The sequence below is a fragment of the Chlorocebus sabaeus genome, chromosome 4 (assembly GCF_047675955.1).
Source record: "Chlorocebus sabaeus isolate Y175 chromosome 4, mChlSab1.0.hap1, whole genome shotgun sequence".
Lineage (NCBI taxonomy): Eukaryota > Metazoa > Chordata > Mammalia > Primates > Cercopithecidae > Chlorocebus > Chlorocebus sabaeus.
In genome coordinates, this window is record NC_132907.1 from 14,839,472 (window position 1) to 14,864,773 (window position 25,302).

At 36.6% G+C, this 25,302-nt stretch overlaps 1 protein-coding gene across 4 annotated transcripts in view; it reads right to left on the bottom strand.

Moving 5' to 3' along the window:
• Positions 1–25,302, bottom strand: part of ATG10 (autophagy related 10) — a 277,769-nt gene that overhangs the window by 55,211 nt on the left and 197,256 nt on the right. For all 4 annotated transcript variants that reach the window (XM_037982167.2, XM_007977150.3, XM_007977143.3 and 1 more), the window contains one exon: positions 23,952–24,049. In XM_037982167.2, the coding sequence (XP_037838095.2) occupies positions 23,952–24,049 (98 nt within the window). The remainder of the gene's footprint in view (positions 1–23,951; positions 24,050–25,302) is intronic.

Sequence of the window (25,302 nt, forward strand, 5' to 3'; positions counted from 1 at the left end):
ACAAGAACGGAGAGTTATACCTTATTCACACATTGGAAGACTCATTAAGATGTTAATTCTTTCCAAATCAACCCATAGATCCAACACAATCCCAGTTCAAATCTCAGCAGTATTTTTTGTGGATATTCAGAAGCTGATTCAAAAATTTATACAGAAAGTTAAAGCTTCTTTCTTGAGAAAGAACAAAGTTGGAAGACTCATTCTTTAGAGACAGGGTTTATCAAGATTTAATATAAAGCTACAATAAGCAAGGCAATGTGGTATTGGTGGAAGAACAGAAAAATAGATCAATGAAACAGAACAGAGAGTCCAAAAATAGACCCACTCAAATATGGTCAATTGATTTTGACAAAGGTGCAAAGGCAACTGAATCAAGAAAGCATAATATTTTCAAAAATGGTGCTGCACCAATTGGACATTCGTATACAAAATAATAAGATAAACCTCACAGCTTACATAAAAATTAAATCAAAATAAATCCTAGACATAAATTTAAGAATAAAATAATAAAATGTCTAGGAAAATATGTTTTTGACCTTGGGTTAGGCAAATAATTCTTAGATGAAATACCAAAAGTGCAGTAGATTTAAAAAATACATTTTTAGGACAGGCTCATATCTGTAATCCCAGCACTTTGGGAGGCTGAGGTGGGCAGGTCATCTGAGGTCAGGAGTTCAAGACCAGCCTGGCCAACATGGTGAAACCCCATCTCTACTAAAGATGTAAAAATTAGCTGGGTGTGGTGGCAGGTGCCTGTGGTCCCAGCTACTCAGGAGGCTGAGGCGGGAGAACTGCTTGAACCCGGGGGGGCAGAGGTTGCAGTGAGATCGTGCCACTGCACTCCTGGGCAACATAGTGAGACTATGTCTCAAAGTAAATAAATAAATAATGTATTTTTAAACAAATTGGACTTCATACAAACTAAAAACTTTCGCTCTGTGAAAAACACCATTAAAAGAATAAAAAGAAGTCATACACCGGGAGAAAGTATTTATACATCACATATCTGCCAAAGGACTTATATCTGGAATATGTAAAGAACTGTCAAAACCCAACAATAAGAATATAAAATAATCCAATTTTTTTAAAAAAAAGAATCCAATTTTTAAAATGGGCAAATAGCTGAGAGTGGTAGCACACATCCATAATCCCAGCCACTCAGGAGGCTGAGGTGGGAGGATCACTCCTGAGCCTGGGAGTTGGAGGCTGCAGTAAACTATGATTGTGCCACTGCACTCCAGCCTGGACAACAGAGTTAGACGCTGTCCCTCAAAAAAAAAGAAGTTGGGGAAAGATTTGAAAAGGTACTTCACTAAAGAAAATATATGAATGGTAAACAAGCACATGAAGAGATATTCAACATCATTAATCATTAAATATGTGCAAAACAAAAACCATACTATGATACTACTACACATCTATGTTATAGTTAAAGTAAATAAATAAGCTGACAATACCAGGCACTGGTAAAGATATGGAGGAACTAGATTTCCCAGAAATCGCTAGTGGGAGTATAAAATGCTTCCAATGCTTTGCAAAATAGTCTGGCATTTTAAAAAAATATATATATATAGACCAGAAATCTTACTCCTAAGTATTTATCCAAGAGAAATAATTTATGCCAACCAAAGACCCTACAAATGAATGTTTTTAGTAGTTTTATTCTTAAGCACCAAAAACTAGAATCAGCTTCAAAGGTCTTTCAACCGGTAAAAGGATAAACAAAATGCTGTACATTCATACAGTGGAATACCACTCAGCAAAAGTTATAAACTATCGATATATACTGCAACATAAATGAACCTCAAATATATGTGCTAAGTGAAAGAAGCCAGACTCAAAAGCCTAGAAATCCATATATGACATGCCGAAAAAGGTAAAACAATAGGGACAGAGAATAAGGGTTTGGGGTGGGAGAAAAGGTTGGCTACAAGAGGCTGCACAAGGGAATTTGGGTGGAGGAAGGATGGAAGTGCTCTGTATCTTGATTTTGGTCAGTTACACATCTTTGCATTTTCTAAAACTTACAGAACTGTCTGCTAAAAAAGGTAAACTTTACGTACATTTTCAAAAATAATGTTCTATATGCAAGGAAATAAATAAACCAGAGCAAGTTTAATAGTTAAAAGGTAGAGAAAGATTTACCAGACAAATGCCAAAAGAAAGCTAAGATGGCTGTATTGATACCAGGGAAAATAAGTTTCAGGTAATTTACCCCAAGACATAGCAAGGGGAGAAGCACCTTTGAATCCTGCCTCTTTCTTGCTATAAAATCTACACTCCTTTCAATACATTTTAAAGACTTGCAAGTCTAGTTAGCTGTCAAGACTTGGGAAATTTATTAAAAAGAAAATTTGAGATACTCTCACAAGCACACAAATTCTACCAAGAAATAAATGTAGTTTTCAAGTTTTGAGAAAAATCTACCAAAAATCAGTAAATAAGAGTCCAGGAAAATGTTCATCAATTAATAATGGTGATACTGTTTTAAGTTGAAGATTCCTTACCTTGTTTTCTTTTAATAACAGCAGAAATCATTCATTACTCTTACTAAAATTTCAAAATTTTTACCAGGTTTCTTTTTAAAAAGAAATAAATATGAGCATTTTGCATTGAAGATTCCCTGTGGCTGAGATCAATGATCAGAAGAAGCTGCCTGCTTTTAACTGGAACATTTTCAGGAAAAAAGAGGAGAAAATTAGCTATATAATATATCAGTGTGAAAGCTGAATGTTGTACCTGGAAATGTTTACTGCATATCATGCTCCTTCTAGGAAGCTAATGGTAAATGATCATACTAAACATTAGGTAATACTTCACTGACAAAATCAGGATGCTTGGTGTTCAGAAGAGTCAAGGTGAAAAGTCAAGCAAAACAGCAATTAAACAGTTTCAAGCAAGTCCCCCAGTCCCAAGTACTGTTCCCTTTTGGGAATTTCTTCAATTAAAATAATAACAGTGGCTTGTCCTTAGAATGTGGCAAAATGAGAGCAATAACCTCTTAGAACATAGATTCAGGTTGTAAAATCTCTGTTTTGGGGGACTGAGTTTAAAGTTAAGGCTAAAACTACAGAAAACATGTAGACAATGCATGTCCTTGGTTGCCTGTAATCCCAGCACTTTGGGAGGCTGGGGCAGGCAGATCATTTGACCCCAGGAGTTCAAGACCAGCCTGACCAGCAAAACCCTGTCTCTCTATTAAAAATACAAAAATTAGCCAGGCATGGTGGTGCACACCTGTAATCCCAACCACCTACCATGTTGGGTGGTAGAGGCACAAGAATTACTTGAACCCAGGAGGTGGAGGCCTCAGTGAGCCACGATCCTGTCACCATACTCCAGTCTGGGTGACTTAGCATTCTATTTCGTTTATTAAATGCAAATCTGGTTTCTTTTGCTCACCTTCTACTTCACTTGAGTAAAGGTAAATGTTTTATACCACTCCCTCCTTATATAGTCTAATATTATTTAGGAAGAATGTCTAAAAAGTAAATTTCCAAAAAAACCTACAATTAAGCAAGTGAATTAAATCAAAATCTCAAGGAAAATACTCTGCATTACCAACTAAATCCCCTTAGTCAACCTTCCACAGGCCCGGTCCTCCTATATTTCTCAATTTCCCTCATATTTCACTCTAAAGTATGTGAGGAATTCTATTTTTCCATGAACAGGGCATACAATACCAGGCATTAGCCAGGAACTGAGGAAAACATCATAGATCAAGAAATGGACTTCTTACTAAACTCCAGTCCTTGGCAAAAAGAGTTCTCAGGGCACTCAAGCTCTGCTGAGATAAGTCACCTGAAATGCTGAATGCGATATAGTAAAAAGAACTTGGTTTGGTTGAACAAATCATTTTATCTATAGAGATAGATAGATAGATAGATAGATAGATAGATAGATAGATAGATAGATAGATAGATATGAAATAATGGGAAGAGAGGCAAGGTATAATCAGAGAAGGATGCAATTAATCGTTGGAGAAGGTGGGTGGGCAGAAAATGACTGAGAGAACAGTGGGAAGTAATGTAAATAGGATTCATGACACATCCAGATACCAAAGGATGGACACAGGCACAGGTCATATTCCCAAGAAAAACAGACAGACAGACAGGTAGGTAGGTAGCCAGATAGGTAGGTAGGTAGGTAGGTAGGTAGGTAGATAGATAGATAGATAGATAGATAGATAGATAGATAGGGAAGCTGGTTAGGGTTAGAGAATTTTGGTTCTTGAACAATTTATTTTTCAGACAACATGCTATTACCTGTATTCTCCGTGTCATCAAAATCAAAACTTGCCATAATGACATGATCTTTTACAAAGAAAATCTTAATAAATGCACAAAAAAATAGTAGAGCTAATAAAAGATTTCAGCAAGGTTATAGGATACAAAAAATACACAAAAAAATCAGTTATATTTCTATACACTAGCAGAGAACAATATGAAAATGAAATTAAGAAAACAATTCCATTCACAACAGCATCAAACAGAACAAAATATGTAGGAATAAATTTAATGAAAAAATACAAGACTTGTAACCTGAAAATCTATAGAACAGTGTTGAAAGAAATTAAGAGATCTAAGTAAATGGAAAGACATTCCATATTGATGAATTGGAAGACAGAATCTTAAGATGGCAATTCTCCTCAAATTGAAGTATAGCTCCAGTGCAATCCATATCAAAATTCCAACTAACATTTTTGCAGAAATTAAGAAGCTGATGCTAAGATTCATATGGAAATGCATAGAGCCAAAACTAGCCAAAACAATATTCAAAAAGAAGAACAAAGTTGGTAAACTAACATTTCCCAATTTCGAAAAATGACTATCAAGCTTTACTGTTATAAAGCCACAGTCAGCAAGACAGTGTGACACTGACATAGGATAGACATATGAAACAGTGGAACAGAATTTGGCATCCAGAAACAAATGCATACATCTGCGGTAAGTTGATTTTTGACAAGGGTGCCAACACAATTAAGTGGGAAAAGAATAGTCTTTACAAATAATGGTTCAGAGACTACTGGGTATTTATTAATACATGCAAAAGAATGAATTTGCACCCCTACCTCATTACTACATACAAAAATAAGTTAAAATACATGAAAGACCTAAATGTAAAAGCTAAAACCATAAAACTCTTAGAAGACCACATAGGGTTTAATCTTTGTGCCCTTAGGATACATAACAGTTTTGTAGATATAATACCTAAGGCAAAACAAATCTAATAAAAAATAGATAAATTGGACTTTACCTACATTAAAAATTTTTGTGAGCCAAAGAATGCTATCGAGAAAGGGAAAAGACAACCGATGGAACAGGAGAAAATTTGCAAATCATATAGCCAATAAGGGTCTAGTATTCAAAATATATTTTAAAACTCTCACCACTCAACAATTAAAAAACCTAATTTTAAAGTGGGCAAAAGGATTTGAGTATACATTTCTCCAAAGAAGAAATACAAATGGTCCATAAGCACCTGAAAAAATACTCAACATCATTAGACATTAGCTAAGCGCAAATCAAAACTACAATTGGATACTTCACACCCAGTGGAATAGCTATAATAAAGAAGAAAGATAATGCCAAGTGGAACAGAACTGGCAAAGATGGGGAGAAATTTTAACCCTCATATATTTCTGGAGGGAATATAAAATGGTGATGCCTCTGTAAAAATTAGTTTGGCAGTTACTTGAAATTAAATCATAGTGTTACTATATGACCCAGCAATTCTACTGCTAGGGTATATACACAAGAAAATGGAAAACATATTCACAGAAAAACTTGTACATAATCTTCATAGTAGCATTGTTCATAATAGTCAAAAAGTAGAAACAACCAAAATGTTCATCAATTGATGAATGGATAAACAAAATATCATATATCTATTATAACGGAATGTTACTCAGCCGCCAAAAGGAATAAAGTACTTATATGTGTTACAACGTGGATGAACCTTGAAAACATGCCAAATTAAAGAAGCTATAAGCAAAAGGCCACATAGTGTTTGATTTCATTGATATAAAATCTCAATGAAATTTTATATCTATTTTATAATTTTATTCTATAGAATAAGCAACTCTATAAGAGACAAAAGTTAAATTAGTGGTTGCCAAAGGCTGAGAGGAGGAAGGAATGGGAGTACACGTAAACTCCTGATAAACATAGTCTTTGCCTTCTCATACAACCCCCTCCAAGATCTCTTTTGGGCTGACCCTCAATGACCTACACTTTGCTCTCTTAAGATTTGCAAACCATCACCCAGTCACTACTATCTTTAGACTGGTTTAGAAAACCTCCCATCTCAGGGCTATATAGTCTTTTAGAGTTGAAAATGTTCTAGAATTAGATAGTGATGATGGTTGCACAACCTTGTGAATAAACTAAAAACCACTGAATTGTATACTTTAAAGCCATGAATTTTATGTGATGTAAATTATAGCTCCATAAAAAAAGTCAAGACATGCCCCAGGTTTTTCTGGTGGGATCTGTTTTACCAGCAATGTGCTACATCAGATTAAATCACTCATGGAGTATGGCCAAAATTATTCAAATTAAAACCAGTTGCAATAGAAAAACAAACAAACCAAGACTTAAAAAAGACTAGAATTGAATCTTGGTTCTACCATTTATTAGCTTGGGGGCAAAGTACTTATATTCTTTTAGCCTCAGTTTCCTCATCTGGAAAATAAGAATAATAACACCTACTTTAAGGGTCATTATGAAGAATAGCTCATCTATCTAAATGTCCCTAGCAGAGAGTCTAGCATATGATAGGTACTCAGGAAATGGTAACTATGAATTATTAGCACATTTTCAAATCAAATTGGCCAGTACATAGGAATCATATCTTAGCATTAAATTAAACCACCCTACTAGCTTTTTCTCTACCAAACATCCCAGTTTCTCCTGTCCAAATAAGACACTGACTGGCACGCGTAAACTGATAAACATAGTCTTTGCCTTCTCATACAATTCTCTCCAAGATCTCCTCTGGGCTGACCCTCAATGACCTACTCTTCACTCCCTTAAGATTTGCAAACCGTCATCCAGACAGTCACCAATGTCTTTAGACTGGTTTAGGAAACCTCCCATCTCAGTGACTGATTGGTTATGCTATACTTCAGATTTCTTTAGTCTCTGTCCAATTCTGGCTAAAAAGAGTTTGGTATGATTAGAGAGGTCCTGCCAAGTTTGGGGATAAAGTATTGTTTGCAAGCCAGAACAAGACAGGAGGAATTTTTTTCAAGTAACATAGGGAACCAAGATCAAAGCAAATGTTGGCAAGAGAGAGCTCAGGCTTGTACATCAAGAAGTCTACTCTCAAATACCAAGTTCATGGGACCAGCAGGGTCAACACTAGGTTACAAAGCAAAGTGCTTGAAGTGTTTGAAGCCAGGCAAGAATGAGACAAGAGTGAAAGCAGACTGTGAACAAGCAAGGAAGATGGGGTGACCTGGGTGACTTCCCTGAGCCACAACATGCGCAGTTTGGCCATCTTTACCAAAGGTATAAGTGAGCTAGGTTAGCTTAATAACCCAGAAGCAACGGAGTCACTATCGGCAGCGATAGAAACTTAAGCTCCTTAGTTTCCAAGTTAACTGGCTACATTTTCTGATTCCAAGGGAGTTCCAGAGCATAACTAGAGGGCCAAAAGCCTGTCTCCCATAAGATGCCAGGAAAAAGAACTAAATTCAAAAGCCCTGATCACCTTCTTTTTGGATCCTATTTTTAGAGGTTAGAAGCTGCCTTCATGTGAAAGAATGAAATCCATACTATCCAATATCCAAGGCTGTGGGATCTAAGCACTATTTTTATTCAATCGCTCAACAAAATAATTTTAGCAGATACAAAGGTAGGCTTGGCCACATTGATCTCAGTTAAGATCAAAATAGTTTTGTTTTTTTTTTTTCTGAGCAACTTTTAAGAAACAAAATGGACTTATATATTCCTGATAACTATCTTAAAATATAGACCTGTTGAATCAGGAATATTTAAGTTCATATCTTAATACTAAAATTCCCTTTGTCCAAACACAAGTCAATATCAGTTGCCTGTCTTTAACTTGACAATCTTTCAAATTACATCTAGGCAATGTGCCCTCTAGCTCAGCCATTTACAAACATTTTAAAGCACCAGAACACTTTCTGCAAATAAGATCTTTTAAGATACCATAAAACAGAAGAAAATGGAGGTACTCTGATTGAAGTAAGGTGGAGGGCTCCAAAGACCCACCTATTTTACTTGGCTTCTTCCAAATGTGTCCCTTTTCCCACACACACAAATAATAGTTCCAATGTGTCTTCACTCACGTATGGGGCTTTCCTGAACCCAGTATGAAACACAAGTTAGTTGACACAATAATTTCATGAGACAGGAGTACAAGAAATGATGATTTTATTAAAGCTTCATCAACAGAAGAAAGACCTATTGGGAGACAATTTGTTCCCCCATGGTCCACAGCTGTGGGGACAGCCTTGATAAATGGGGAAAACATTTCATCAAACTTGTGTGAAATTAAGACTTAATTCTCCTAAAGCAAAGTCCAAGGAAAAATGTCATTTGCATATCCAAGAAACTATCACTGTTGATCATTGAGCCTTGTTGATCATTGTTGATAAAGGAACTGATGTGAAATATGCTTGTGAAAAAACTGAAATTAATTTTTTTATGTAAAAAATAATTCCATTTTTCTGTTTATTTCTACCAATGAGATAGACTTTGGTGAATCAAAAGTGATTATTTTATAGAACTCACCCTTAAACTTATTTTCTCCTTTAACAGCTGCTTGCAATCCTTTAACAGCTGCTTGCAATTAATTTGATCGTATGAAGACCTTTAAGTAGAGGTAGGGGTAGGAAGGCTGTAAGAACCTTTAAGTGGATTACCATAGATGACCTTCCACAGTCTAAGGCTTTGCCTTGCTCTGACTATCCTCCAGTAGAGGTTTTACCCTAGCTGTATATGAACAAGTTTATATTTCAAAAACCCGAACTGCCATGTGAGGCTGTGAAGGACAGATCACTGCAATCTCAGTTATTAAAGATGATTTGAATGGGGCTAGGGATGGAGATAGGGGAGAAAGTCTGTCAGAAAATGAGACTATTGATCAGAGGAAGCTACTTAGACATGTATTCAATTTAACTCCTTTCACCAACATGTGGTTTAAAAAATTGAGTACAATATTTACACTCTTCAATTCTAGATGAACTGTAGGACATGCTAGGTACATCTGTATTTCAATGGGAAGCTGTAGGTTTAGCTACAGGCCCAATAACAACTTTAGATTGTAGGATGCACCTGCTAATGGCATGGCTGGGAGAGAAGCATTATGGAGGCAGATTCTCATTGAGGCCCAGATGGGCTATTCTCCTGCCATTGCAGCCTTGGAACATACCTATTGTGATCTGCCAAACCCACCTCACAGTAAACAGCATAACCAACTAATCATCTAAAGCTGAAAGTCTCTCCTGAGGAAAGAATTTTGCTACCAAAGAATTCAGTTTTTTAAGTCTGCTTTTGAATGAAAACGACACAATTCACTATGTAGGTAAGTAACTGTACTAAGTACACTATGTCAGCTTCCTCCTCAATAAGCTGTAAGCCTCGGCCTGTGAAGGTACTGCTGTAGGAAACCTGAACCTCAGCAATTCTATTGACCAGCAGTGCTTTATTTTATATGGAATAGAAATTGTGTCCACTGCTTTTCCTTTTCATGATATTTGTGGATTAATGATAATAGATATTCATAGTATCAACTATGTGCCTCACAATGCTAAGAAATTAACATGCACTAACTCACATAATTCCCACAACGACCCATTGGAATCATCCTTATAATATTCCTTATGTAGAAATAATTTCCTATCTTGCAGATGAGGAAGGTGAAACACCTAGTAACTGTCCTCGGTCACACTGCTAATAAGTAGAAGAACCTGAGTAAGAACCCAAGTGTTTCTGACTTCAGAGCCCGACCCCTAACCAGTTGAAGAAACTCTCTTTGGGCCAAGCTATATAATATGGTGTCACTCAATGTTCAGCTGGAAAAACCAGAATCTACGCTCTACTTGAAGCTCTCTGGCTAGTTGAATAGGGAGAGAGGACAGAATAAACAAATTCTAGATGACTTTCCAGGAAACATTCCCGAAGCAATCCTGCAGAACTGAACACCATCTGACCTACTGCCTCTTCTTGGGTCAGGAATCTGTCATTCTAGAATCACATCCCCACTCCAGTGAACAAAAACCTGACCCTCTGTGCCACTTCCAGAACCACAGCACACCTGCTATAACTCCCACCAGCAAAATAGATGCCCCGTCCTCTGGACAATGAAGCCTCTGTGAAGGTCACGTAGACAACCTCCATGCCAGAAATGCTGCTGACAAGAGCAGTTTGCACATGCTTCTGCCTTCCAAATCATGAACAAATGCATCTACTATGATATTCCTGAACCAACTTCAGACCCCTATTTGAGATGTGTGAGAACTGTGTATTAGCTTTCCAGTGTCTGCAGTTCAGGAAGGGCGTTAGAGAAGAAGGGCAGACTGGAAGTTGAGTTTTAATCCACTACAGCTATTACAAGTTCCAAGGATTTGGATGTCCTGACGAGTCCTAGGGGACTCCTGATTAGGGCTGCGGTAGTTTGTGTGTCTGGGGAAAGAGTCCAGAGCTTTCATGATATTCTCAAAAGGGGTTCATGACCTAAAACTTGATCAGATCTGCTTTAAAATAATAATCTTAATATAATACCATTTTGAGAGTAAGATAATTATTGTGGGAGAAGGTAAAACACAGTGGTTAAAAACATGAGCTCCCTAGTATGGCATCTGAGTTCTAATTCCAGTTCTCTTACTTAGATGTTTGACCTTTAACAAGCTACTTAATCTTTTTCTGTCTCAGTTTCCCCTTCTCTAAAGTGTGGAGAATCGTATCAACCTCAAAAGGGTGTTCAAAGACTAAGTGAAAGAATATGTGTGAAGTAGTACTTCCACGCTTAAAGGAGCAGAACTTAAGGGCTTCCATGGAGTTCTGCTCAACCATCTATGCAAATCTAACGAATTTTACAAAGAAAAGCCCAGCCCTGCTGGCAGGTACTCCTGCAGACCAACTCTGGACAGCTTTGGTAAGAATATAAATCAGACCCTTTAATTCTGACAATATGTCAACTACTCCAGTGTCTAAAATGTATGTGCCAATCATTTGCAAGAAAAACCTACATTTCAGCTATTTATCAGTAACTTCAGTGTTAAGTTGATTGATATATGACTCCAATCAAAAGCCTGGTTGACATCAGACTGTAAGACATTAAGAAGAATGATTATGACCAGTATCAGTGAGCACTTTGAGAAATGAGTACTCTAAGACACTGCTGGCATCTTAGAATTAGTACATCTTTTCTGAGATTGACATGGGAATATCTAACAAAACCTTTAAAATGTGAATACTCATTGACTCACCAATTCCACTTCTAAAAATTTATTCCAAATAATTTTGACAATTGCATAAATTATATATAAAAGGATGTTCACTTAGAAACTTGTTTATAATACATATTTTTTAAAAACTCAGGTGTTCACAACATAAAATTGGTTAAAACAATTACAGCCTTACCTTACAATGGAATTCTACACAATTTTTTTTTTTTTTTTTTTTTTTTTTTTTGAGACAGAGTCTCGCTCTGTTGCCCAGGCTGGAGTGCAGTTACAAAAAAATGTAACAATCTCGGCTCACTGCAAGCTCTGCCTCCTCCTGGGTTCATGCCATTCTCCTGCTTCAGCCTCCTGAGTAGCTGGGACTACAGGCGTGCGCCACCATGCCCAGCTAATTTTTGTATTTTTAGTAGAGATGGGGTTTCACCACGTTGGCCAGGATGGTCTCGATCTCTTGATCCACCCGCCTCAGCCTCCCAAAGTGCTGGGATTACAAGCGTGAGCCACCACACCTGGCCAGAATTCTACACAATTATTAAATGGAAAATGAAGATTTATTTAAATATTGGGGTGCAAAAATGTCTGTGATGTAAATTTCAAAATAAAAGGGTGCATAGTATGATTCATTTGCCTGTGTATTTTTATATATAATATATATGAATATACATTATAGATAAAGCTATATATAAACTTCTGGAAAGCTATGCACTGAAAGGCTAACAGTGGTAACTTCTAACATTTGGAATTATGAATAATTTTTATTTTCTTCTTTATGATATTTTGTATTTTATTAAAAATTTTCAGTTTATAATATTTTTTCAATCAGAAAAAATGATTATAAAGAATTTTAAGCCTAGTTCATACCACTTTTATTTGAAGACAAAGCAAAATATATATGTACTGAGATTCATACTCAGATCCATACAGAATCTCTAAGCTCTTTCTTTGCATCTTCTATCAATACAAGAATAGGAAAACTCAAATGCTTTTTGAAGACAGGCAGGCAAAGTAAATAAGTGAAATAGACAGTAGGAGGAAATAGGTAGAGGAGGTGACCATGATTAACCATGAAGCACGTATCCAGTCTAAAGTTATTCAAATTAAAAAATGGCCAGGTGCGATGGCTCATGCCTGCAATCCCAGCACTTTGGGAGGCCAAGGCAGGTGGATCATTTGAGGTCAGGTGTTCGAGACCAGCCTGGACAACATGGTGAAACCCCATCTCTACTAAAAACACAAAAATTAGCTGGGCTGTAGTGGTGCATGCCTGTAATCCCAGCTACCCAAGAGGCTGACGCAGGAGAATCACTTGAGCCCAGAAGGCAGAGGTTACAGTCAGCCGAGATCGCGCCACTGCACTCCAGTCTGAATGACAGAGTGAGACCCTATCTCCAAAAAAACCCAAAAAACAAAAACAAAATTAAAAATCATTTCAAAACACTTAAAATAACATTTGTAGGCTGAATCTGAACAGTAAGCTGCCAGTAAAGACTTTAACAGTATAAACCGACACACATAGAGTATATTAGTGTAACACTCACACACAGCTACAACTGAGCATCACCCCCTCCCCATCTCCTGGAATTGGTTTAAGTGGTATCTATAAAGGAGACTATTTTTTCATAGTTGTGAAATGATCTATCTAGAATTTAATACAAGAAAAAGTTTGTCTCTCCTGATAATCTTGTCTTGTTTCCTTCTGTAACAGAACAAAAGCAGTGCATTTAATTGGCTTTCCCTTTTTGTTATTTATTATTTTAGAAAGCTCAAAATCTTTCCTTAGCTTATGTTATCTATTAAAACTATCTTTTCCCATCCATCATTTAGTTATTATTCACTTGCTTTGATGGTTATAGTATGTGTATGTATTATTAGCATATTCAAATATATGTATACAAACCACCTGAAATAGTTTTAGAATTCAGATTGGACAGAGGGAAGTACTACTGCATTAATATTCTGAAGAAAATAACATCAGCTTACAAAAAAATGTAACTGGCACAAATACTTGATACACTTTGGTATTAACTCTATTTATTGACCAGTTCTTTAACTAAAAAATACAGGCTGCAAATGTAATATGGAGAATTTTGCAGCTGACATGGGAGAGAACCAGAGAAAATGACAAGTGAGAAGAGAAGCTGAAGGGAGTAGAAAGTGGGAAGAAAATAATGTGCAATAACTGCATGGTGGAATTATGTATATACAGCAATGATTGTACAAAAAATTGGGTAAAACAAATAGCATCTTTCTGACGTAGCATATAATCCTTCCTAAGGACTCAAAACATACACAGGTAAGTGTAGCAGTGGAGTCTGTGTTCCATTTCCCCCCTGGGTCCGGTGCCTGCCTCCGGTCCCCACCCCCAACCCCCAGGCTTCTCCACCTGCTCTAAGCTGCTGCTTTAATGTGTACCCGCCATTAACCTCTTTCTCAAAAACCGGAAATAAGAATATAAATATTCCTCAGACTTGAAGTTTGGGGACTAAGATGTTTATTAAAAATTAATAATTGATGGTAGGTAGTTATCGAAATGAAATGTGCTAAGATGAATAATATTAAAATTAATTATTTAATATTTTAAATGGTATTTTATTTTTATATTGATAAGCTGTTCCTTTTTAAGAAACAGTAATTCCAGGGATCAATGAAATGCTGGGAGATTCTTTAAAAGAAGGCCTTTGTATACATTCAAAGCATGTGCTGAGTCAAAAGTGTAACTTTGATGGTAAAAAGCTAAGCAATAGTCTGCGCAACCAGATGTACACTTAACAAAGAACATTAACCAGCCTCTTGTTTTTATTATGTAGTGAAATAAACTTCAACTTAAGACACAAAACCCAAGTATACCAGCATCCTGGTTATTTATAAGAAATATATCCTGTTTAGCTATATATCTTAAACTCTCATTAAAATGGGATAAAATATCTTAGAAATTAATACAATAGGAGTCCAATAATAAATCAGCTCCCATTTTATTTAGATTAAACACTTAATGAGCAGTTAGTGGTCAGAAATTTTTAGAAAGTAAAAGTTGGATGAGAAAGCACTGTTATACCAATGCCTAAACAGCATCCAATATGCGTTTAGGACTTTCCACAAACACTCCAAGGTGTAAAGCCAAAAAAGTTTTAAGAAAAATAAGTTACTGGCCAGGCGTGGTGGCTCACACCTGCAATCCCAGCATTTTGGGAGGCTGAGGTGGGTGGATCACGTGAGGTCAGGAGTTGGGAGACCAGCCTGACCAACATGGTGAAACCCTATCTCTACTAAAAATGCAAAAAGTAGCAGGTGTGGTTGTGGGCACCTATAATCTCAGCTACTTGGGAGGCTGAGGCAGGAGAATCGCTTGAACTGGGAGGCAGAGGTTGCAGGGAGCCGAGATCGCACCACTGCACTCTAGCCTGGGCAACAAGAGCGAAACACCGTCTCAGAAAAGAAAAAAAAGAAAAAAGAAAAGAAAAATAAATTACTTAGTGAAAGATAGAAAGAAGTTTCATATGCCTTTTTTCTTTTTTTTGAGACAGTCTCACTCTTTCACTCAGGCTGGAGTGCAGTGGCATGATCTCTGCTCACTGCAATCTCTCCTTCCAGGGGCATTCAAGTGATTCTCCTGCCTCAGCCTCCCAAGTACCTGAGATTACAGGCACCCACCACCACGCCTGGCTAATTTTTGTATTTTTAGTAGAGACAGCGTTTCCCCATGTTGGCCAGGCTGGTCTCGAACTCCCGACCTCAAGTGATCTACCCACCTTGGCCTCCCAAGGTGCTGGGATTAAAATTACAGGTGTAAGCCACCGTGACTGGCCCGTATGCCTTTTATTTATAAGGTGAGATTTCTGGACACTTCTGGTAAAAATCAGTTACACCCAAATAACCCTTTTTTTTTTTTTTTTTTTTTTAAAGAGATGGGGTCTTGCTATGTTACCCAGGCTGGCCTCAAACTCCTAGGCTCAAGCAATCCTCCCATCTCGGCCACCTGAGTAGCTGCGATTGCAGATATGAGCCACCATGCCTGGCCATTCTTCATATATTTCTTAATGTAGGGAAAGTCTAAGAAACAAACGAAATTCATTAAAATGTGCTTTTGTTTCCTCAAACAGGAAAAGCACAATAGAGTATGAATGACAGTAAACATTTCTGAATGGATAAAACAAAGAATATCAGCTAAGCACGGTGGCTCATGCCTGTAATCCCAGCACTGTGGGAGGCCAAGGTGGGCAGATCACTTGAGGTCAAGAATTCAACACCAGCCAGGCTAATAGGGAGAAATCTTTTCTCTACTAAAAATACATGCGTGGTGGCGCATGACTATAATCGCAGCTACTTGGGAAGTTGAGGCACAAGAATCACTTGAACCCGGGAGACGAGGGTTGCAGTGAGCTGAGATCATGTCACTGCACTCCAGTCTGGGTGACAGAGCAAAACTCCGTCTGGAAAAAAAAAAAAAAAAAAAAAAAAACACCAAATATGGAAAGTACCCTGAACATGTATGGTACCCATAGCATCAACATTTAATAAACACTAAAAGTCACAATGCATGTACAGACGGACAATCTAAAAATAATTGCTAGTAGAGACAGAGACAAACAGAACTGTCATTACTACTCTAAGATACCAAAGTAAGGATATAACAAAGACAGTATATTTCACACTCCTAAGACAATAAAGTGTGGCAGAATCACTGAATACTGCTAAAACACAAGAAGGTTTCTACAAAAAGCCTGCAAGGTAGATACATTCATTGTGCTGCCATAAACCTGTCCCCTAAATGGCTTATTAATATCCACAGCTAATACCTAGAAACTCAGATTCAATAAATTAGCAGCAAATTACAGAGAAAACAATCACATGATAACTGCAGTCCCGTTTAAATAAAGCTCCACCATGAAAGAAGCCTGCAAAGGAAGCTGGCAGTGATTCTGAAGAAGCAGCAGCAATGCATAAAGGCTTCTTAATTTTCTCGTCATTTAAGAATTAAACCGCTTCCAGTTCACACAGATCTTACCAGGTGCACTAAATTGATGTCATTATGAGCCATCAGGAAATACCCACCGAGACCTATACCAACACTGAGAAGTTTTGTTAAACAGCTGTGTGTTTTAATTGATTTGTATTATTTAAAATAGAAACAGTTAAAAGTCAGTTATCGGATGTTGTGTAAAAGAGATGCCTAAAGACTCCAGGGAGACTGAGTTCAGAAGAAAGCCAATCACTGGAACTTCACTTGAGCACTTAAGATTATTACTAGAGGAAGCACAATTAAATCATCAGTTTATCAGCCATCATTATAAATCACCAGGCAACATATCAAGCTTCATTATTTAAGAATCCTTAACCAGTGACTTCCTGCATCACTGAGAGCCAAAAGCAATCTATTCACCAAAAGGTACCTAAGGAGTTATGATTTTTTTGTTATGTTTTTATTTTTTTTTTTTTAGCCTGAGAAATTTATCATGGAAAAATAATGAAACCTACTAAAATTAATTATCATGTTTTTGCATGTTTTAGGCATGCCAAAGTCTTCAAAAGGAAACTCAGTGGTATTTGGGACATGCAAAATGTGTGCTGCACAGGCTTCTCCTATTCCACTCTGTACAAACATTTAAACTTACTCTTACGTAGTATTAAGTACAAACATTTAAACTTACTCTTACATAGTATTAAATACTTGCATGGTAGGATCAAATGAGGAAAATAATCAACGAGTTTCTTCCCACTTTTATCCATCCAATCCCATTCATTCACTTGTACTCTCCTTTCCCAGACATATGGAATCAGAAAATAAAGAACCTCCAAAGTCTTGGTTTCCAAATGTAAGCATACAGTTCAAGTGTTAAAAACAATATATTTAAAAGGAGATAAGATACAGATTGAGTTTCATATACAACTCTCTCCCCTCAGAGCAGGGAAGGAAAGCAGGGCCTTGGAGAGAGGCAATTTCGAAAAGGCCATTTCCCAAGAGGGGCATGTGTATGTTCACGTGCTCATGTGTGTGCATATATATGCGTACAAAATGACACAACACAATAGAATCTCTTGTAGTTTGGAAATTTGAGAATAGAGAGGATATGGTTCTAGTACACGGTAGGTTTCATGAAGAAAAGTCCCTTCCATCATCATCATTATATTTAGGCAGCTATAAAACAGGAGGGGCAGCCAGACTTTTCTGAGCATAGAAGGACCGGAGACAGCCACCTGATGTTTCCGCAGCCCTGTTGTGGTAGCAGAAAAGAGTGAGGTCCAACTTATTCATTAGACAGAGTAGGCACAGTGCCTGGGGTCTACAATACCTTTAGGAATCCATGAAAATATTTTAATTGCTTTTTTAAAAATAAAATAATAAACTTGTAGGTCAAAGAAAGTATTTTAATATATAGTATGAATAGTTGTCTCTCTAATAATACAGCTATAAAATATAATTTTAATACCTTTTTATGGAGGAAGGAGTCCGTGAAGGTAATTGTGTCTAAGGCCCACAAAAGTCAGGATGTGGTCCTAGAAAGCAAAGGTTTGATGAGAGAGAGAGCGAGGGTGAGAGAGAGAAGGAGAAAGAGGCAGCACAGAACTGAAACAGAGCCCCTGGGGTAGATATTATTAGTTAGGGTCCAGAAGTTTAGTATCAATTTCAGGGTGGAAAGGGGGGATCCTAAATTTGGCATAGTTTAATCTTCAATGGCTGAGAAAATCACTGAAATAACTATGTTTACCTGGAAAAAATCAGCAATGATTATGATTATAATAATACATAATATATTTACTATACTTTATGTGCTAGGCAATGTACAACATATTTTACATATATTGATTCATTTAGTCTTCCCATATGCTCTGTGTAGATGCTACTGTTACCTCTAATGGAAAACCAAACTAAGACATGGAATCTTTGTAATTTAACCAAGATCATGCAGCTAGTAAGTGGTGGCATACAGAGTCAAATCCACTCTCTCTGGCTCCAACACCCAGATAAAGGCACTACCATTTCCCAAAGGAACCAGTTCTCCTTGGCTGACTCCAACAAGTCTGGGCAGGAATTGCTCAACATGCATGTGCAACCACTTGTCATACCACTAAACAAGGAAGCCATAAAAGCTACATGGGTTGTATCAAAATGACTCAAGAGCCGACGTCTTTGGCCAGACTTCCACTGGCTAAGGATGAGGTAAACTGAACATTAATAAAGATAACCACTGCTATGAACTGACACATACAAAACATTTATATCTGTGAGTCCATAAAGACATATTTTTTTAAGTTCTTGGATACCTTGGGAGGATACCAGAGAACCAACTCATTATCTTGAAAGCTAGCTCACAAAGGGAAAGAATCAAGCATTTATCCTGCCCTTCCTAATCAAAGCATACCTCAGGTAAGTAAGATGGAGAGAGAAACTTTGTCATTATAGAAGTAGTCCAACTAATAAATAATGAATGACAGAATTAGAACATCACCATCTTGCAACCACTAATGAATTAATGGGTCTAAGCAATAATCATCAACGGCAGTAAAACATCACAAAAAAGAGTGATAACCAAACATAAGGTCCTCCCTGATGGCATACTCAGAAACAACCATGAAGTATTCTTGCCAAAAAATCGAGCCTGAATTTGATCAAGCCTCAAGATCTAACTATCAGTTTATAAAAAAATACAGGGAGGAACATACTAAAAACCACAGAAACACAATTAGAAAATAAAATCAAGACTGCAAAACACTACAGAACAAACAACCTGTTTCTTCAACAAAAAATTACCAGGAAAAAAAAGAGATGGAGGAATGAGAATCTATAAGATTCCAAAAGTCTTAAGATATGTTAACTACTTTAATGTGTAAACCTTATTTTGGATCCTGATATAAACAAACTATAAAAAAAAGAACTTGGGAAATTTAAACATTAATTGCTTATTTAATGATATTAAGAAATTAATAATTTTATTTGTGATAATCGAGTTGTGGTTATGTTTTTTTTGAGTCCTTACCTTTTTAAATTAAATATTTTATTTTGAGATAATTGTTGATTCATGTTTAAGAAATTTTGTTGTTGTAAGAAATTATATAAAGAGATGAGGTGCAGTGATTCATGCCTGTAATCCCATCATTCTGAAAGGCCAAGGCAGGAGGATCACTTGAGGCCAGGAGCTCAAGACCAGCCTGGGGAACACAGTGAGACCCCCATCTCCACTTTAAAATTTTTTTAAATGATACAAAAGGATATCTCATATCCTTTATCCAGTTTCCCCCAATGGTAACATCTCGCAAGACTATAGTACAATATCACAAACAAGATACTGACAGTGACTCAGTGAAGATCCAGAACATGTTCACTGCCATAAGATTCCCTCATATTTTCTTTAATAGCCACAGCCATTTCCCTCCCATTCACACTCCCTATCACCTGGCAACCACAAATCTGTTCTTCAGTCCCTGATTTTGTCATTTCAAAAGCGTTACAGAAATGGTATCAAACACTCTGCAACTTCTGGGATTGCCTTTTTGCACTCAGCATAATTATTTGAAGATTCATCCAGGTTGCTGAGTGTATCAATGATTGGTTCCTTTTTATTGCTGAGTAGTATTCCATGTTAATGGTATGCTATTCTCTGTTAAACCATCTACCCACTGAAGACACCTGGGTTTTTTTTTCCATCTTGAGCTATTATAAATAAAACTGATATGAACATTCATGTAGAACCTTATCTTTTAAAGATACTTAAATATGTATGGATGAAATAAAATGATGCTAGGAATTACTTCAAAAAAGTTCCTAACAGGATGAAATATGGAAAAAAAAACAAACTCTTCATCAGCTAATAAGCACCTTATACAATTATCTCTACTTTTATATGTGTTTAAAATTTTCCATAATATAAAATTCAAAAAAAGAATCCAGTAAGAAAAAATTACTCATCTGACTACTACACACCCCTGCACATAAACACACATATCTTAAAGTAAAACTGAAGGTACACTTTTTTATCTTGTGACTTTAGGCCATGCCAAGATCAAAGGAATTCTTTTCTTAAAACATAGAGCCAACACCTTCCAGTGATCATTATTGTAACACTCACTATAACAATTAAGGCAAATCCAACCTAAGTATCTGTTAACTTTCTTTCAGAAGTTTTTTTTATTAAGCTACAGGGTTGATATAATAGGTAGTCTGTAACACTGGACAAAAGCAGGTAAGTAATCACCATAATCAAATGTATGAGATTTATGAGTGGCTTGTCTTCAAAAGAGAGGGTTTACATCTGACATGAATAGGTCCTTATCATCAAGACAAATGCTGAAAGAACAGAAGTGTGATTACTAAGATGAAGAGCAACAAACTATATGAGCACAATCAGGCCTGAAAATGAAGTGTAATGCATTTTATATTTGCAAAGGCTGCTTTTGTTTTTAAGCCACTCTGGAGGACAGCATATTATTATCATGTTCAGTCTGCAAGCTAATGATTCCTTAGTATAATTCTGCAAAACGGTGTCTACTATTCAACACCACCAATATTCCATCAGCCCATTCTTCCTTAGTGCTGTATCATCTTCTTCCCTTCCATCTTACTGAGGACACCTTGTTTTTTCTTCGTATGTCGTACTGAAAAATGAAAACCAATTCTCCCAAAGATCTCAAGCAAAGAAGAGACCATAAATGCCAACCCATTAACCAATCTGGGATTAAAAGCCAAGATCTCCAAAGGAAATACTCATGATGATTTTCAAATGCCAAGTAGTGCAATGGCTACAAATGTTTCCCTTACCTGCTCTGTAATGCCTCCACATGCACTGTGATAAGCAATTTTAAAGCTTAAATAAACATTGTTATTAGAAGTAGGATATCTGTTCACAGATCAAATCCCAATAAGATCAATTCCAAAGGATCACCTAAGTTTTATAGTTGTGTTGTAGTGTGATTATATCAAATATCCCTCGTATTAAGTGAGCCCCAGCCTTGGTGTTAGAAATAGTAATGCTTGTTGCGATAGGATTTGATCTGTAATACCATACTATGATAGGGAGGAAAAAGATGGTACACTAATAGGCTATCTGTGTGACAGTGAAATAACTATAAAATGAAGGACATTAGTCAATTCTATTAAAAGCAATCTATATACAGATTGGTTCAGTGGTGAGTTTAACAATGTAAGAGTTCTATCAATAAAAAGAAATCTATGGCAACACTGTATCAAAATCTTATTCTTATGTCATGGGTCAGAACCAAGACACATGGAATTAAAATATAAAATATCATAGACCACTAGAAATTGCGCTATGTACAGGCCTGCATTGAGGAGATTAATTATCTGCTAGAGACAGAAAAGGAAAATGGTAAGAATTGGATGCAAGAGTATAAAGGAATTGAGAAAGAGTTAATAAATGGGTGTAAAGTTAAATACACATATATTTTTGAACACTTTTTTCCTCTATCTTTTGCCATATTTCTTGACTCTTACAACCAAACATTTTCTGGGTCTTGTGGATAAGGACTCTACAACACAAATTTTTGCGCAGTTTGTGGCCACTGACAAGACACTAGAAGCTGGAACTCTTAGCACTCATCTTGATATACTTAAAGGTTAATCTAAAATAGTTTGCATAAACTAAAATGTTCTTGCCAAATCTTTAGGGTTGGTTTTCTCATATTTCACATTATCCTTCTTCATAGCAACCACCAATGCCTGGTCTACAGATTTGGATTTCAGAGGGGCCATTTTTGTCAGCTGAGGTGGTTTCAGAGAAAGGGATGTATGAGAGGACAGGTAGTAAGAGGTAATGCATACAGAAAAATGAGGGAAGGCATTAGATCTAGCAAAGATCACAAGAACAAACGGCACAAGAGTAGTATAGAGAGATGAATAACCATGTTTGGCAAGAGCTGTGTAGAGTGGAGGAGTAGAAGATAAACTTAGAAGAGCAGGTTGGAACCAGGGAGCGGCAACCTCTGATGCCCAGGCAAAGCATTTAGACCACATCCTATAGGCCCTCAGAAAACTACTGCAGGTTAGAGCACAGGTTAGATAAGTATAGCCGTGGTTAAAAAGATGTGACTACAGGTAACGGGCAGAGAGGAAAGGAGTAGAAGACCACAGATAAGAGCCTTTACTAATTGTTCCACGTGAGGTCAGAGGGCTTGATCTAGGAGGGTGATAGTGGGAAGAGAAAAGATTAATTTGAGAGGCAGTGTGAAAGATACAAATACTTAAAGCTAGTTTTGTCCTCAATTAAAACCTAGAAAATGGTCATTGTTAAAGAACTACTTACAAGATGCTAAGGATTCTCATGTTGATTGGGAGGTAAACTGTCATTATGATCAAACACATAAGAGGGCATAAAAATTCTAACTGATAAAGTCATTTTTAAAGGAAGCTTTCACTAAGCTCAACAGAACCTTGGAAAAAATAAGATTTTTGATATAAGTAAAAATTATTTTTAAGGAGATTATGATTGGTTGCAAGGTGATGAGTATTTTTTAATTTCCAAAATAATTAACTACTGATTTTAGCAAGGCAGTAATAATGACTTATATGATTGACAAATCTATTTTCTCTACTTTTGCAAATCTACTTTTTATATCTGCTTTTGCAGATCTATTTTCTCTACTTTTGCAAATCACTATTGCAACCATATTATTAATCAAAAGCTCTTCTTTTTTGCAAATGTATCTATGAGTAAAACTGTAAAGCAGTATAGATTACAGAAGGCAAATCATGTATTTCTTAGTGTATAAGCCGACTTAGTTTCTATGTTCATTTGCTTAATACATTTTTATTGAGCACATACTACTTGATAAGTACTGTGCTGGTGCTGCATGTGCAATGAAGAATAAAAGAGACATGGTCTGCCTATATGAGAGCTCACAGTACAGAGAGTCCCAGACTTAGGATGGTCCAGCTTAACAATTTTTAGACTTTATCATGGTGCAAAAGTGATACACCTTCAAGAGAAGGTATTTTGATACCTACACAACCATTCTGTTTTCCACTTTCAGTAAAGTATTCACCAAATTGCATGGAGCTATTCAATATTTTATTATAAAATAGGCTTTGTGTTAGATGATTTTGTCCAACTGTAGGCTAATGTAAGTGTCCTGAGCACATTTAAGGTAGGTTAGGCTAAGCTATGATGTTTAGTAGGTTAGGTGTATTAAATGCATTTTCTACTTAAGATATTTTCAACTTACAATGGGTTTATCAGGATGTATTCCCATTGTAAGTCAAGGAGGATCTGTATAGTGGAAAAAACAGACATCGATTTTTTTTTAATCATCCTAATATGTAATTTAAAATCGGAATAAGCATCCTAAAGGATAATTATAGGACACTCTGAGAGCTTATAATAGGGTGGCTAAACCAAGACTGGGTCTGGGAAGGTGTTTTTAAAGAAACTGTCTTTGAGGTGAAATATGTAAAGATATAGAGGAGTGAAATAGGGAAAAGGGTTGGGGAGAGGGAACTAGAAGAAAAGATGAACAGAGGGAAAGAATACAATAAAATGCATACAATAAAATGACAATACTCTCCGACCTGTTGTGTAATAGTGTCCCATGGTCCCTGTAGCAGTCGCGTCTTATAGCACTCATGAACTCCTTCCCATATGTCCTTCAGAGTTAAAGGTCTCCCATCTGTGAAAGTGCATGGTAAAGACTGAGTTAGTAATTCATGTGACACAATGGTTCTTGGTGTCAATCTAAAACTCTTGGAAGAATATCATGACTTTTAGAAAGATCTTCAGTGCAAATGCTATTTATATATCAAGAGAGTGCTATATGAATTACTATTTTCTTCCTGAGGGAAATTTAAACATTCAAGCATCTCAGCTTTGTATCCATCTAGCATTTAAATTATCTGCCCATTCATTGCCTCTAGGAATTTTACAAAATAAATAAAATCCAAATGTGTTTTAGAGAGAACTGACAGATACAAGCAGAGGCAAAGGAACAGACAAACAGATCCCCATATTCACAAAGGTACACTATGAATACTTTGAATCCTTTGTACTTCCTCTAGTCCTTAAAACAAAGAAGCCATACCCATGCATCTTTCACATTCTCATGGAGTATCTATAATGTCCAAATCACTCCATCAGGTACCATGGAGAATAGAGATAAGAAAAACACACAATTTCTCCTAACAAGGAGCCTATCATCTACTGAGGAAACTGTGACAAGTATATTATAGTAGAGTGGTCTCTGCCTGAAGAAGACTGACGCTCACTGATGGTCCAAGGAAGAGAGATATTAATACTTGGTGTATATGGCAGGCAGAGAAAGGGACTCTTGGGGTGGGAAGGGACAGTAGAACAGGGTTGGCATGAACAGGGCAGTAAAAGCTTTATTGAACAATAATGCTCTTTTTCTTTGTTTCAATTATCCATCTGTATCCACCCAAACAATGTTTTACAAAGACCACTATGGCACTTACATTATACACAAGGTAAGTAAAGTGGAAAAATAGGTATCTAAGTTCTGAAAAGAAAGCAGAAAGAAGAAGTCACCTAAAGATTTCAAACAATACACTGCTGGAAAGAAAGTATCTTAATGCTAGAATCCAGTATAACTTGCTCCATTCAGAGCTATAAGGCCCTCAAGACTCAGGGGTGTGCTCTTTTGGGCTAATGGAGGATATCACTTAAAGATATTTCACATAGCAATATGCTGAATATTTAGACCAAAGAAGTATTTGGTCATCAAGGGCAACAAAGCATAAGGGAAATAATCTACTCAAGAGCTCCAAAAATCACTGTATTAAGACTTTCTAGTATAAGTTTAGAAAGGTATGGTGTTGGGGGAAAAAACACTAGATTTGGAATCTGGACTAAGTTTAAATCCTGGTGTTGGCACTTACTCCCTATGTGAGTGCAAATTACTTTGCTTTT